Below are 15,627 nucleotides of genomic sequence, written 5' to 3' on the forward strand. Positions count from 1 at the left end.
CCTGCAGAAGACGTGCTCTGCAAGGAAGTGCCGTCTCCCGCTCCCGTTTCCGATCCCTGCCCGGGCTTCCCGTTCGGCGTGGGCCGATGAGGCCGCCCAGAGGCGGAGGGCACCCCTATTGGGCCAACCGCCCAGATGGGATAGATTCCCAGCTTTGGGGACAAAGGGCTCATTCAGCGTCAACCGCGGGAAAGAGGGCTCGTCTTCCACGCTTGGGGGGGAGCAGTGGTGGCTTGAATCGGACAATTGACACAACCTTCAGTGAGTGCCCGCTCTCTGCACGGCCCTGTGCTAGGTGCTTGGGAAACATACAGGGGAGGGCTAAACAGATGGAAATTCCCGGCCGCAAGGAGTTGACGGTCCAAGGGGAAAGAAGCTGAGGTTGCCGTGAATGTGGAGACACGATAGTCGGTCCCTCTGGGCTTCATCTCCCCCCTGCCCGCCTCGGCTCAGTCCCCAAAAAACCCCAAATGTCTTCGATCTCTGCCAGAGCCATACTCCCCGTCACCTGTGCCCTCGGCTTCCGTGTAGAGACGGTGTTTAGATGGTGCCATGGTGGCCACGGGGCTGGCGGAAGGGTGAAATGAGGCCTCGAATCCCCAAACACCCCAATTCTACTGGCCGTCTGAGCCCCTCAGCTTGCCAGTAAAAATCCCTGGAAAAGAGGCCAGCGACAAGAGGCCAATGAATAGCAGTGAGAGGGGAGAAGCAGCATGGCCTGGTAGTCAGAAGGTCATGGGTTCTAATCCCAGCCTGGCCACTTGTCTGCTGGGTGACCTTGGGCAAGTCTCTTCACTCCTCTGGGCCTCTGTTACCTCATCTGTAAAATGGGGATTGAGATTGTGAGCCCCACATGGGACAAGGACTGTATCCAAACTGATTTGCTTATAGCCACCCCAGCGCTTAGTACAGTGCCTGGAACGTAGTTAAGTGCTAACAAATATCATTATTATTATTATTATTATTTTCCATGTGTTCATGCACAAACACTATCCTGGGCCTCTGACCCAGTTTTTCCTCCCAAGACTGTCACCGGCATTTCTACGCCTGGGAATTAGCCTACTCTGAGTTAAACGAAGAAGTGATAGACTACAGTTAACCTTTGGACTGTACCCATAGGCACAAACAACTGAATTTACACTGAATTACAGTGTCACTTGTTCAGAGAAGGGGTCCTTAGTGTTAGGAGGTAAAGAATCTTACAGTTAAGCCTGTTGAATATTTTCCACATTAACTGCTCAATGAAAAACTCTCCCCTATTTAGTACTCTCACCCCTAGAGATGAAGTCAAAGAAACGTCCAGCCCGACCAGCTGGCACCTCCGGAGGTCAAGGGGAGCTGGTAGGGGCACCCCAAAGTGGAGGGGTTAAAGGACAGTTTGGGGCTCCTGGGGGAGGCTTAGTAGCAGTAAGAATAATAACCATTATAGTATTCGTTGAGCGCTTACTACCTGTCAAGCACTGTTCTAGGCACTGGGGTAGATACCAGTTAATCAGGTCAGAGGTGGTTCCTGTCCCACTTGGGGCTCTCAGTCTTCGGAGGGAGAATATGTACTGAATCCCCCATTTCACAGTTGAGGAAACTGAGGCACAGGGAAGTGAAGTGTCTTGCCCAAGGTCACATAGAGCAGACAAGCTGGGATTAGGAACCAGGTCCTGCTGACTCCCAGGCCTTCTCCATTAGGTCGTGCTGCTTCTCTTTGATCTAACCCAGTGATTAGTACAATGCCTGGCCTGTAGTAAATGCTTAAATAACATTTAAAAACAAAAAAGCGCTCAGTTTCTTGGCTCAGCAATCTAATGGATTTCTCCCGTCAATTCCAAGTAAAGCAGAAAACCTGAAAGATCTCTGCTTCAGGGCTACTAGCAGAACCAAGAAATGCTACGAGAAATCTGGCCATTCACATCCACAGGGGCCACTGGTATTCTCAAGGACCAACCCCACCCATTAAAACAACACTCTCTAAGAAAAATGAGCTCAGAACGGGGAGGAGAGAGCCTGGGCTGCAGCTGGGTTTTTAACTCAGCTCCATCACTTCTCTGCTGCGAGACTTTGGGCCAGTCACTTCAATGGACCTCAGTTCCTTCATCTGTCAAACGGGGATGAAGATTGTGAGCCTAGTGTTGGGCATGGATTGTGTCCAACCCAATTAGCTTGTATCTATCCCAGAGCTTAGTACAGTGCCTGGCACATAAGAAGCGCTTAAGGAAAATCACAAAAAGGGACGGGGGAGGGCAGGGTGGCTTTCCTCACCGATGAGTGTGACAGCTTCACCGTTATTACAAATGACCACGAATCCACCGAGTTACATAAGCTTTCTCTGAACTGTTAATGCAACACGCTGTTCTTGAGGAAACGGCCCAGTGGCCACTACCATCTCTAGATGGGCCACTGCACGGCCTCGGACGTCCAGGCCTGCGGGCCCTGGCTGGAGGCTAAAGCTCCTGTTTTCTTCCTCTTAGAAAATTCATAAGAGCAGGAGGCATGCGAGCAAGGCTGGTGAAAAATTCTGCCAGGCTGGGAGCGTTTTTTGCCGATACGTCTCCGTTTCTTGAATGCTTCTGCTCGCGACACAGTCTGCTTGCCTGAAATAGGATTTGGTAAAAAAAAAAAAAAAAGAAAAATGCTCACCCACTAGATTTCCCACCTGTCCTCAGACTAAACAAGATAAAATTAGGTCCCCAGCAGAAGGAAGAATGTCTGGAGTACAGAGCCATCATGTCCATATTCCTGGTTGGGATTCAAGCTACCGATCTTACATACAATGTACAAATACAAGCGTTCACACACACATGCACGCACGCACCCACCCCTCCTCACACACCCCGAGATCATCGATGTTCAGAGATGCCCCTGGCTGTGAACTTGAGCCACGTGTGCCAAAGTAGCTGAACCTAAACACAACCAGCAGTCCCGTCCTCATGGGAAATGAAGCATGCCCTGCCCATTTGCTCGCGGAAAAAAAATCTCCCCTCAAGAGAAGTCCCTTTTTCCAGGAAGCCTTCCCCCACTTTTCTTAACCAAGGAAAGCAACTGAGGGGAAAATAAAACAAAAACAACTAAAAAAAAAAAATCCCGCTGATTGATTGGAGGTCTTTATGGTTATTCTTAGAGAAGCAGCGTGGCTCAGTGGGAAGAGCCCGGGCTTGGGAGTCAGAGGTCATGGGTTCGAATGCCGACTCTGCCCCTTGTCAGCTGTGTGACTGTGGGCAAGTCACTTCACTTCTCTGTGCCTCAGTTCCCTCATCTGTAAAATGGGGATGAAGACTGTGAGCCTCACGTGGGACAACCTCATTCCCCTGTATCTACCCCAGCGCTTAGAACAGTGCTCTGCACGTAGTAAGCGCTTAACAAATACCAACATTATTATTATTATTATTCTCCATGAGGCATACTCTCTTTTTCTAAAGTTGCACAGCATTGGGGCTGACTAATTATTATGCAGATTAAAAACAGGCCCATTTATCGGGTCATTACCAGTTGTATTTCTTCCTCCTGGAGAGACGGTTGCTGCCCAGGCAGAATCCTTAGAGTTGCACCATCATAATCCCCATTTGACAGATGAGGGAACTGAGGCCCATAGAAATGAAGTCACTTGCCCAGGGTCCCCCAGCAGACAAGGGGCAGAGCCAGGAGTAGAAGCCACGTCCTTTTGACTCCCAGGCCTGAGTTCCATCCACTAGGCCGAGCTGCTTCCAAGGCCATTTTTATACCACACGATAGAACGGTGGAAAAGAAGCAGCATGGCCTAGCAGAGAGAGCCCTGGTCAGAGAGTCGGAAGGACCAGGGTTCTAGTCCCAGCTTCGCCACTTATCTGCTGTGCGATGTGGGGCAAGTCACTTCACTCCCTCTGTGTCTCTGTTCCCTCATCTGAAAAATGGGGCTAAAGACTGTGAGCCCCATGTGTGACAGGGACCTTGTCCAACCTGATTACCGTGTATCTATCCTAGGGCTTACGACAGTGTCTGGCGCACAGTGAGCGCTTAATACCATCAAAAACAAACACAACACAGCCTAAGGAACTATCTGGGCCAAGGTAACTGCAAGGTCTTGGACAACTTGTGACCCCATTAAGGATCTAAAAAATAGGAAGAGCTCAGGAGGCAGGACTGTTGTGGCCAGGGTGAAACCGAAATTGAAACTGCGCCTGCATTTCCCTGCTCTGTTACATTGGTACCAAGACAGCTGCTGGGTTGCCAGAAATGCCTGGGGCCCCTGGGGACTTCCTGCCATCTCGCCTCCCGGGGAGCCAGCAGAGGCCGAGGCCGAAGCGGTCCAGAGGGAGGCCTGTGTGGTCCAGCTCACGTGGGTCACCGTTGCCCGGAGCTGTGGGACGGGCGGACACCCAGGCTTCGTGTGTGCCAGAGGCTGGCCTGCCGGCTTTCTGAGGCCCTCCCCGGGACCCCCGAAGCTCCACTCGAAGCCACGAGGCGTGACAGGAAGCTCCAGCGGATACGCCGCCGCGCCTGGAAGTCGGGCTACGGGAGCCGCCTCGGGGCGGGGGAGGGGAGAATGTGGGGCGGCTGTAAGAGGAAGGAGCACAGCTGGGGTTTCAGCTGCCAACTGAAAGACGCGCAGAGTGTCACAGGGATGTCGCTTTCTCAACCACTCCCATGCGTGCAACAACACTAAGACTAGCAGCGACGACTTTCGAGACGAAAGGCGACGTGCTGGATGGACACGTGGCCTCACAAATGTTGCCTGAACCCCCTTCCTGCCCGTGGATAAGACGGTGAATGATGTGGCCTTGGGGATATACGTGACAAGAGCCCGAACAGTCATCCGTGAGAGCGGTCAAACTGAAAACGCCAAGAATGCTGGGATGCATATAGGGCCTTAATGACTTTCTAAATGAGGTGACTGCAACAAGGTGATTTACTGTCTGCTTATTGTGTGCAGTGTGTGGTACTAAGGGCCACGAGAGAGAACGATTTAGTGCTGACCGATACAAAAGATATGGACTTTTAACTTTTCCAGATGATGAGCTTGTAGCTACCCCAGCGCTTAGTACTGAGCTTGGCCCATAATAAGCACTGAACAGATTCCATAATTATCATCTCGGGGCAGAAATCCGTTCTGCAACTTGTCGAAGTCATTACTCAACTTCAGCTGAGAAGTGTTTTCTTTGTTCTCCCTTCCCAAAATCGTGAGGAACATTTTTTATGGTATTTGTTAAGCACTTACTATGTGTCAGGCAGTGTACTAAGCGCTGAGGTAGATATACACTAATCAAGTTGGATGCTGTTCAGGTCCTACATGGGGCTCAATCTTAATCCCATTTTACAGATACGGTAATGCAGGCACAGAGAAGTGAAGTGACTTGCCCAGAGTCACACGGCAGACAAGTGGAGGAGCCAGGATTAGAACCCAGGTTCTTCTGACTCCAAAGCCCAAGCTCCTTCCACTAGGCCCCGCTGTTCCTCCTACTGAACTACTTCCCTTGCACAGAACTGACTTGGGCCCCGCTGTTTTAGTAAACGGTTCAGAGAAGGAAGCGTAATAGGCTGGGACGGTAGGAGCTACTGGAGGCAATTCTGACGGATTAGCCAGCGACTGCCCAAATGATAGTTAATACCCTGCTCTGCACACAATCAGCGATCAATAAACATGACTGATTGACTGGGTGCTTGTAGGTACTGAACATCCCTGCTTAGTTTGAGGGACAGCTACAGATCATACTTCCCTAAAAACAAAAACAGCCCTGTGCATCCCATAATAATAATGGTAGTTATTAGGCGCTTACTATGTGCCAAGCACTGTTCTAAGCACTGGAGTAGATACAAGGTAATCAGGTTAGATACAAGGTAATCGGGTTGACTCTTATGAGGTTCAGTCTTGTCCTCGCTTTACAGATGAGGTCATAGAGGCACAGAGATGTTAAGTGCCTTGCCCAAAGTCACACAGTAGACAAGTGGCGGAGGGGGGGATTAGAACCCACAACCTCTGACTCCCAAGCCCAGGCTCTTTCCACCGAGCCACACTGCTTCCTTATGACCTTCATTCGCAGACTTTTAACCTCGCCCGTAACCCACATTAGAATCAATATTTGCACGCACCAGGGACCTCTAGGCACCAAGGGAATTGGAGAGGAAGGGTCAAGGCCGATTTCAGAGGTGGACGTAGTGAAAGGACACAGGGCCAGGCATCCAGAGCCCCGGGTTCCGGCCTCGGCTCTGCCACCGGTCTGTTGTGTGACCGTAAGCAAGTCACTTGACCTCTCTGAACCTGTTTCCTTCTCTGGAAAAAATCAATCCATCACTCCAGGAAAGGAAGCAGCGTGGCCTGGTGGAAAGAGCACGGGCCTGGGAGTCAGAGGGAGCCCGACGGTGGCGAGGCACGGGAAAGGCTCTGGATTCCAGGGAAACGACCGTAAGGGGCAAGCTTCCGGCCCCCCGGTTCCCAGGGTTGTGTTGGGAATAGTGAGGCTGGGTGGGGAGAGAAAGGGGGAAGGGAAGAAGGGGAAGGCTGTGTGAACAAAGTCAGCTCCGGGGAAGACAAATGAGAAGGGGTGCTCAGGACAGGATGTCTCTGAAAACTGCTCCGGGGTGATTAGGAGGACCTGCCGTTTTTGCCAACTTGTGGCTCCCTGGGTGGGCAGCACGGAAATCATACGACAGCTCCTCCCCCTAACTAAAGGGTTCCCACAGGGGGCGCTCCCCGAAGCGGGCTTGCTCCTCCGCTGAATGTTAATGTTAAGAGTATTGCCCACTTTAGGCTCTGGGCCAACAACACCTTCTACACAAAAACTAGTCACTCTCCCCACTCGCCCCTCCGTGAGCTAAATCGACCAAAGAATACCGATTAGTTAGCGGGGGTGGAAACCCCTGACCATCCCCTCTCTCTGTGGCCTAACGGATAGATCCCGGGCCTAAGAGTCAGGGGACCCGGTTTCTAATCCCAGCTCCGCCACCTGCCTGCTGTGGGATCTTGGGCGAGTCACTTCACTTCTCTGGGCCTGTACCGTGGCGATTCAATCAGTCAGTGCTATTTAGTGGGCAGTTACTGTTTGCAGAGCACCATCAGGCTCACCATTCGGGAGAGTATGATACCTGTTCTCCCTCCTGCTTAGACCGGGAGTGCTGACCTAAGTATCTTGTGTCTGCCCAGCTCTTAGGACAGTACTTGTAGCCTAGTAAGTACACGATAGATATCACCACCGTCCTCGTATTCACCGTCCCTCTCCTGGGTAGCTTTGAGAGCTCCAGAGCGGAGCACGGACCTCTGCTGGGTCCTCCTCCCTACCCCTGCAGCCCTGGCGGCTGTCGTTAAACCCTAGCTCCCGACACCCCGGCTGCTCTTGCCCCTCTCCCCGGCCCGGTCACACAAGGCCACCATCAGTCCTGGGTATGGGGACACTCTCGCACGCCCGCTTACACACATACACCAATCTCTCCATAGCAACGGGAGAAAGTGAATTAGCCTCAGCGGGCTCAAGGCTACGAAGAGGCCTTGGTTAGGGACGCGTGCTATCTGTCCAGAAAGGCCCTCCCCCCACATTGAGAAGCTGAAAAGGTCTGACCATCCACACTGAGAGACTACATAGCTCTGCTACAAGTTCCAGAGTTCGAGTTTGCCATGAGGAATTCTTGGCATTTAGAATTTCATCTATTACAGAATAATGGGTCCAAATAAACAAACCACCCCCCCCCAACAAAAAACACCCCAAAAGGGCAGGGGGGCACAATCAGTTGGCTGAGGGTTCTGGATGATTTTTCTCGCAAATTTCCATATGTGAAAAAAGGATATGGACATAAGAGTCACATTTAGAGGAAATCCAGAAAATAGAGCTGATTAAAGAAAAAACAAACAACAAAGAAACTCCAGGACAACATCGTGGCAAAGTGACAGATTAACAATATGTGAACAAGCCAAAGAAAAATACTAACTTTTTTTTTTTTACTAAGAAATCATTCATGGCAGAAGCTACATTTTATTCCCTCATCTCCTACATCTACCATCACTTGCTGTGCCACAGCACCAGTTCACGTTCCAAATCATTATCCTCAACGGTCCAGGAGCTATAGGCCAAATCAATCCCGTTCCACCAAAAGCCCTGTTGTGACGGCAGGGTCCGTAGGATGTGCGTGCCTCAGCTGTGCCTGCATGAGCGAGAACGCGAAAATTGAGAGGAAAGCCCAATGTCGTTTCGAGCCCCGGCTGAGACAAACTGACATGAAACAGACGGTTGTGGGTTTTAGGAGTTAATTCCATGAGCGTCCTCAGATCACCCCGCTGGCGCTGGCTGGTACAGTACAGCTGATCACGTGGGTCACTAGTGCTCCCCGCTCCCGCTGGCGTCCGCTTCCATTTCAAATTCTAATGCCCTACATGGCAGCGGGTTTTTACTAGTGGGCCACCGGACACACAGCCCCAAAAGAGCCAGTCGTTACGATCTTCATTCTGGGGACTCTTGGGCTGGGTGGCCATTTTACTCGAAAACCCAATTCTTTTGGCTTCACCAACCGCCAGTTCCCGCCCAGGGTTGTCGGGGGTGATCTGGCAGAGACAGGAGTTCTGGAAACATTAACCGTCCGAGGGTCAAAAACAGCAAGCAGCTGAGAGTTGGGACTATGCCGCTGAGCGAAGCAGCCCCCCGAGTACTCCACACAGGGTGGTCTCCTGGCAGAGCTATCCAATGGCTAGTTCTGTACCCCCACATGGCCCCCAAACAATTTCCCCAAGGGCACTGAAAGTGGAGAGCCTCTGCAACTGAGCTAACTAAAGACTTGGGCATGGGGGGTGGTGTGTGGGGTGGGGGGAGCACAGATTTGAGATTCAGCCACAGGTCAGTGAAACCAAATGAGATCGCTGCCTTGAGCGAGGAATGTGTCCGCTGACTCTGCTGGAATGCACTTTCCCAAGTGTTTAGTACAGTGTTTTGCACGCAGTAAATGCTCAATAAATACCAGATTGATTGTGGTACTCTGCGGCCAGCGGGCCTCCAGGTCCCACCCCCCTCAAACTCCCTTCTCCCCCTTCCCCCACGCCCATCCAGTGGCCGTTCTCTTGAGCCCCATTTGCTGGCCGGAGCGGGGTCCCTGGACTACACAGAGCCTTTTGGGGTAGGAGTCTGTAAGCCCGTCAAAGGGCAGGGACTGTCTCTGTTACCAATTTGTACATTCCAAGCGCTTAGTACAGTGCTCTGCACATAGTAAGCGCTCAATAAATACTATTGGATGAATGAATGGGTCCAGCTCTGCCATTTGCCTGCTGCGTGACCCTGGGCAAGTCACAACTTCCCAGGGCCTCAGCTTCCTCTTCTGGAAAATGGTGGGGGGTCAACACCTGTTCTCCCTCCTGCTTAGATTGGGAGCGTCAGAGGGCAGGGACTGCGTCTGACCCAATGGGCTTCTATCTACCCCAGTGTTCAGTGAGTGCTCACCACACAGTAAGCACTTAGATGCCACTGTGATTACTACTTTTATCTGGGGAAGGAACGGAAGAGATTTAAGGGCAGGACTTCTTCCGGGATTCTATTTATTGAAATGCTCATCAGGAGACAGAGCTCACTGCGTTGGGCCCTTATGGACAACTGAACCCCGCTTTCAGTGATGGAGTGTTTCACTCTCCTTCACTTTAAAAATCTGCTTCAACCAAAAGATTTACCCAGCCAGATTTAACAAGATTGCTTCATTTAATTTAGAAAATTAATCTAGGAGAGCAGTAAAAGGCCATTCAATTTCCCCCAAACACCTTATATACATCGCCATTCCCAGCTCTCCCAAGCATGCCCTGACAACCACCTTAAATAGCATCCCAACCCAAAAACGACTGCTAAGGAGAACTTTTCTAAATCAAGTTGAAAAAAGCAGCTTTTACACCTGCTTCAGAGCCAGCATGGCCTTGGTCTCCAAGTCTTAATTCCTTTACATTTATGTCCTTCTCCCCCTCTAGACCGCTAGCTTGTTGTGGGCGGGGAAACGCATCTACCAACTCTGTGGTAGTCTTCCAAGCACTTAGTACAGTGCTCTGCACAAAGTAAGCACTCAAAAGAGAAAATAGATTGATGCGCCTCAAGACTCACAGTGCAACAACATGCTTAAATTTAGGATAGTAACCAGCGTGTCCCAGCAAGACTGAACACAGCATAAGGAAAAAAAAAAAAAGACAAATCCACTTGTCACACAAAGATCTGCCAGCAAGTGGCCCAAAGAAATGAGAGCCCAACTCACACCTTCTGGAAGACATAGCCGGCTCCTCCATAGCGCACATTTTCCCTAGGCGCTATGGTGAGATTGGAGAAACGTACTTCTGACAATGTGTCCCTTCCCCGGAGAAAACCCGCCGCCACATCGGAAGCAACTGCTAAGTTGGGAGGCGCCGATCGACCAACGGCTTATCACGTGCGGGAAGCACTTGGGAACAGCACCAAACACCAGAGGTGATCGACCCGATCCCTGCCCTCAGAGAGCTTGCAATCATGGTTCACTTAATGGGACACGGGTTTTCTGTTGGGAACAGAAGCCCCGGGTTACAGGAAGACTGAAGGTCCCAGAAGCAAATGAGCACCTTTAAAGCATTCTCTCATCTTACCACTATATGATGGGAGATAAGCATTTGAACATCTCAAGTTGGGCTAGTCAACGGACACCTGGGAAAAAATAACTTGGTGGGTCGTGCCTACGTGAGTTCCCGTTTGATTGCACGCTCCTCGGTCTGTGCACAGTAAAGCGTTCAGTATGTGCCACAGATTGACTGTGGGAAAGAGACAAGAGCCAGTCATCAGTAATCCGTTTAGGGCCGGTATGGCCAACGGCAGCTGAGAGCTGAGGTGTTTTCTCGCCTCAACCCACCTCCCTGTCTGTTCTCAAACCATCGTGCTTGGAAACATAAGGTATCTTCAGTTATTTTCTTCACAGCCAGCACGGCCTTGGTCTCGAGGTTCGATGCTCCCCTTTAAAAATGGAGAGCGCACTGACATGCTAAAATTTAGGCTAGTGTCCAGAGTGTCCCAGCAAGACAGTGAAAGGCAAAGAAACAAAAGTCATTTTCTGATATTTGCAACTTAGGTCAGTCTATCCACTTTGAAACATCATCCAGACAGTATCCAAGACCAAACGTATTCTTCCTCCACTCTACCAGCTAAATTGAAAATCGGTACTCCCACCCCACCCAAAAAACATTCAGGAGTCTAAGCCTACATGTTCTTTAATGGCCCAGTGGATATAAATTCCTAATCAATAACTACATATTCTTATATTCTGAAGAGATTGCCTATAATCACTCTAAAAAACAATAGGAAGAGCAGCCACAGTGAATGACTGACAAAACAACACAAGATGACACTGCTGGCCTTTTAGCAAACCACAAGAGATCAACCCTACTTTTCACATTTCTGTCTTTTTCTGGACTGGAAGCTCATTGTGGGAAGGAAATGCGTCTGCTCATTGTTGCCTTGTCCTCTCCCAAAAGCTCTGCATAGACTAAGTGCTCAATAAATACCACCGAATGACTGACTGATTTCCCCCAGTCAAACCAAAGTGGGACTCTTTCAGGCCCTGCCACGGGGCTCTCGGTCCAGCCGAAAGGGATCGCTCTCCTCCAAGACTGTGTTGAATCGTAAAAGTCTCACGGCTCAGACTCTCGGACAGAAATCCATATTGGATGAAAGGGGCATGAGATTTTTTAAACTGGCACTCTAATGGAGGCTAATTAAGAACTACATTGAGCTCCTTTCCCCTCGCCAAAACCAGCTGATGGCCCTCCATCACTTTTGAACTACTTGGCTGCCTCGGAGACAGTGAAACGTACGGTGGCCGGTACATTTTGGCAACGACCAAGGAATTAAAACAAAGTGCAATTTTCAAGCCAGAGTGACTTTTGGGTGATGTGTTCTTGGAAGTCTCAACTTTACGGGTGCCAGGAGAGTGTCTTGGAAAAAGGGGTGGTTCAGTTAAAAGCGTCGCTGGTAAATCATAGTTTAATCAAGCTACTTATTAAGATAGAATTTTTGAACCCTAGTGCCAGGCTGGTCAGTCATGGCTTTCAGTTCCATTGCTTGAAGTGCTTTAAAAGTCAAATTAAAGTTAAAAGGACATTAGCTAAAGGCAAGAGGACCCCAAGACAACTGCCAGAAGCCATGTAACTGAAAACACACCTGAAAGAAAAGGTTTATCTGTTCTCCTTTGTCGGGCTTTGCTTCCAGAACTTTATACCCCAACTAGCACAATACAACAGTGCAGAAATGAGTGAACTCATTTTCATGTCGGCATGCTTCTTGTGGGCAGGGACTGTGTCTATCAACTTTACTGTTTGTCCTCTCTCAAGAACTTAGTCCAGCGCTCTGCAACAAGTGCTCAGTAAATACCACTGGATTGATTAACTCTGAGATTTTCCTGTTCGGGACCACCTCCGAGTGAGCTTGTCAACGATAAACCGCCCCTGGCCTCGTTGGACATGTGTCAGGTGTTCACGGTCAGACCTCCAAGGACCGGCCTGGGAAATCTGTCCTCCTACCCAGTTTATGCCCAAATGAAAGGGACCGGAAACCAAGATGCGATTACAAAGAGGCTCCTCCCCACCCAGCAATCAAACAATCAACAGTATTTATTGAGCGTTTACCGGGTGCCGATCACTGGATTAAGTGCATGGGAGAGGACAATACAACAGAGTTGGTAGATGTGTTCCCGGCCCACAATGAGTTCATGGGGAAGGGAGAAAGGATGGATGGAGAATGGGCGGAAAGAGGCCATCTCCCACTGCCCTGGAACTTTCCCAGGATAGCAGTCCGGAGGTGCGGAGAAATAGGGAACGTGAGAGAGTACTCCAACCAGCCCAGAGGCCCTGGGAGGGAGGGAGGTGTCGCTCGTTACTGGATGACACCCCATTTCTGGAGGTCCCCCCAAAAGGCAGGCCGATCCCTTCCCCTCATCACAACCCCCACGACCCACCCGACCTTGCGTTGCTCCGAACAACCGCCGCCATCTCTCTCGGCCCCGCACCCTAACGGAAACGGATGAGAGAGAAAGCAATAAATGCGATTCGGCTCAGGGCGGAGCCGCCGAGAAGTCCTGATGGCAGGGAGAGAAGAGCGAGGAAGGAGAGGGAAGACTAATTCGTAAATGAAAGACGTTCTTTCCGAAACAAGTTCTGTGCAGTGCATGCAGCAAGCACTGGGACAATTAAGTATTTCCTGTGCTAATGAGATTGCTGCCACTTAATCACTGTAAAGGCCCCAAATCCCTAGACTGTGATTCGAGTGAATTTTTTTTTTTTTCCTAACGCGACCAGGTGTTTCCAGGAGATGACTGTCTTGTGAAAACACAAAGGTGAGAGAAAACAAGGCATGATTTGTGTCATGTACCCCTTTTGAAAAATGGGGTTGATAACATTTGCATTAGACCTGTTATCAAGACATAATGGGAAGGACAGCGACACTCCGCACAAAATACTTCTTTTCAGCAAACGGCAGCCAGTTAGCCAGCCCCGAATTCACACATCAGCCTCTATTTTTAAAGTCATTTCATAACCTGTTTCCGAGGACGAGAATCTGTTCTTTCCAAACTGCTTCCAGGAAGACGGGGAAGTTTCGTTCAGTGGATTATTGCAAAAAAAAAAAATGAATCATTACCTTCTAGTTTAAGACCCGCCAGCCCCTGGGTTTTATCCACTCTGCTGGGGGCAGACTCAAGAAGGGCTCTCAAGCCTCAATGCTCTTTTTCCACCTGGTGCTTGGAAGGCCTTGGGTTCAAACCTGGAAATGTGCTAACGGGCCACAAGACCGGGGCAAGGGGAAGGGGGTTTTCTATCACTTGATCAATCAGTGATACCGGTTGAACTCTTCCAGTGTGCTGGGCTAAATGTGGGGAGAGGACAGAGCTGAGGGACATGTTCCCTGCTCCAAAAGAGTTTTTTTTTTAAAGCAATAAGACGACCCTGCTTCTCCCCACAACGGGGTCGCGTCCTTGACAACTGGGGTGAGCCCGTCCCCTCCTCCCACCCAAATTCTACAATTGCAGGCCTTCGGGCTTGTCTCCCCGGGGCCCTCCCGCTTTTCCTGTTTAATTTAACGGCACTTGTTAGCCCTTACTCTGTGCGGGGGGGAGGGGGGGCCCTTACCGCGCTGCGGGGGTGGATCCAAGAGAAGCAGCGTGGCTCAGTGACAAGAGCCCGGGCTTGGGAGTCAGAGGTCATGGGTTCGAATCCCCACTCGACCACTTATCAGCGGTGTGACTATGGGCAAGTCACTTCACTGGGCCTCAGTTCCCTCATCTGAAAAAAGGGGATTAACTGTGAGCCTCACGTGGGACAACCTGATGACCCCGTATCTACCCCAGCGCTTAGAACAGTGCTCTGCCCATAGCAAGCGCTGAACAAATACCAACATTATTATTACCTCACTTCTCTGGACCTCAGTTCCCTCATCTGTCAAATGGGGATTAACAGTGAGCCCCACGTGGGACAACCTGATGACCCCGTATCCCCCCCCGCGCTTAGAACAGTGCTCTGCCCATAGCAAGCGCTGAACAAATACCAACATTATTATTACTTCACTTCTCTGGGCCTCAGTTCCCTCATCTGTCAAATGGGGATTAACCGTGAGCCCCACGTGGGACAACCCGATGACCCCGTATCCCCCCCACGCTAAAAACAGTGCTCTGCCCATAGCAACCGCTGAACAAATACCAACATTATTATTATTACTTCACTTCTCTGGGCCTCAGTTCCCTCATCTGTCAAATGGGGATTAACCGTGAGCCCCACGTGGGACAACCCGACGACCCTGTATCTCCCCCCGCGCTTAGAACGGTGCTCTGCACATAGTAAGCGCTTAGCAAATCCCATCGTTATTAGCCAACCCCATGGGGCTTGGGCCACCGCGTGGGGCTCGCGGGGAGGGAAACCGAGGCCCAGAGCGGGGAAGTGACTTGGCCAAGGTCACCCGGAGGGGGGGGGGGGGAACCGGACGAGTGGGTTTTGGGGAGCCAGGCTGGCACGGGGTGGGGGGGGCGCCCTGCCAACCGTCGCCACCCGTCCTGGCCGAGGGGGGGCGCTCCGGAGCCGCCCCTCCCGCGCGCGCGGTCGCGCGCGCGGGGTCCGCGGCCCCACGGCGCATGCGCCTTGGGGGGGGGGGCCAAATCGCCTCAGGAGCGACCCCTCATCCCCCGCTCAAAATGGAGGGGCCCACCCCGGCGAGGGCGACCCCCGCGACCGGCCTCTTGGGCAGCGGGAACAGGACTCACCCACAGACCGGTAGCCCAGGATCGCGATCTTCCGGGATTTGGACTGCGGCATCTTCTAGCCCTCCACAGCCCCGGCCCCAACCGCATCAACCGCCGCGGCGGCGCTTCCTCCTCTCCTGCTGCTGCTGGAGACGACGACGGCGGGGCAGGAGAACGACATGCAGAGCGGTGGCGGCGGGCTGGTCCTCTCCCCCGCTCGCAGTCCCCCTCCCCCCCCCGAGCCCAACCGCCCGGAACCGACCGCGAGCCACCGACCCTCCCCTCCACGTGACCCCCTCCCGCGCTCCCTTCCCCCCTCGTGACGCCGCTCCCCGCCTGTCCGTTTTTTTTTCCCCCCCTTCCCCACCCTCTTTCCAATTCAAATGGCCTTTTTTTTTTTTTTTAAACGCTTCAATTTCCTCCCGGAAAAGTCACGACTAAAAGTCGCTGCGTCATTACCCTTCC

At 51.5% G+C, this 15,627-nt stretch overlaps 1 protein-coding gene and 1 long non-coding RNA gene across 2 annotated transcripts in view; both read right to left on the reverse strand.

Moving 5' to 3' along the window:
* The window catches only part of RHEB (Ras homolog, mTORC1 binding), a 50,190-nt gene extending 34,784 nt beyond the window's left edge, over window positions 1–15,406 (reverse strand). The window contains exon 1 of the mRNA XM_029077823.1: window positions 15,184–15,406. Coding sequence (XP_028933656.1) covers window positions 15,184–15,235 — 52 coding nt within the window. The 5' untranslated portion in view covers window positions 15,236–15,406. The remainder of the gene's footprint in view (window positions 1–15,183) is intronic.
* On the reverse strand, window positions 2,311–7,718 carry LOC120638765. Its single transcript, XR_005660693.1, has 2 exons — window positions 7,521–7,718; window positions 2,311–2,585 (listed from the first exon to the last, which is right to left on the reverse strand). It is a non-coding gene; the product is annotated as an uncharacterized LOC120638765 (long non-coding RNA).
* Window positions 15,407–15,627: the final 221 nt, after the last annotated feature.

This window comes from Ornithorhynchus anatinus, chromosome 13 (assembly GCF_004115215.2).
Source record: "Ornithorhynchus anatinus isolate Pmale09 chromosome 13, mOrnAna1.pri.v4, whole genome shotgun sequence".
Classification (NCBI taxonomy): Eukaryota; Metazoa; Chordata; class Mammalia; order Monotremata; family Ornithorhynchidae; genus Ornithorhynchus; species Ornithorhynchus anatinus.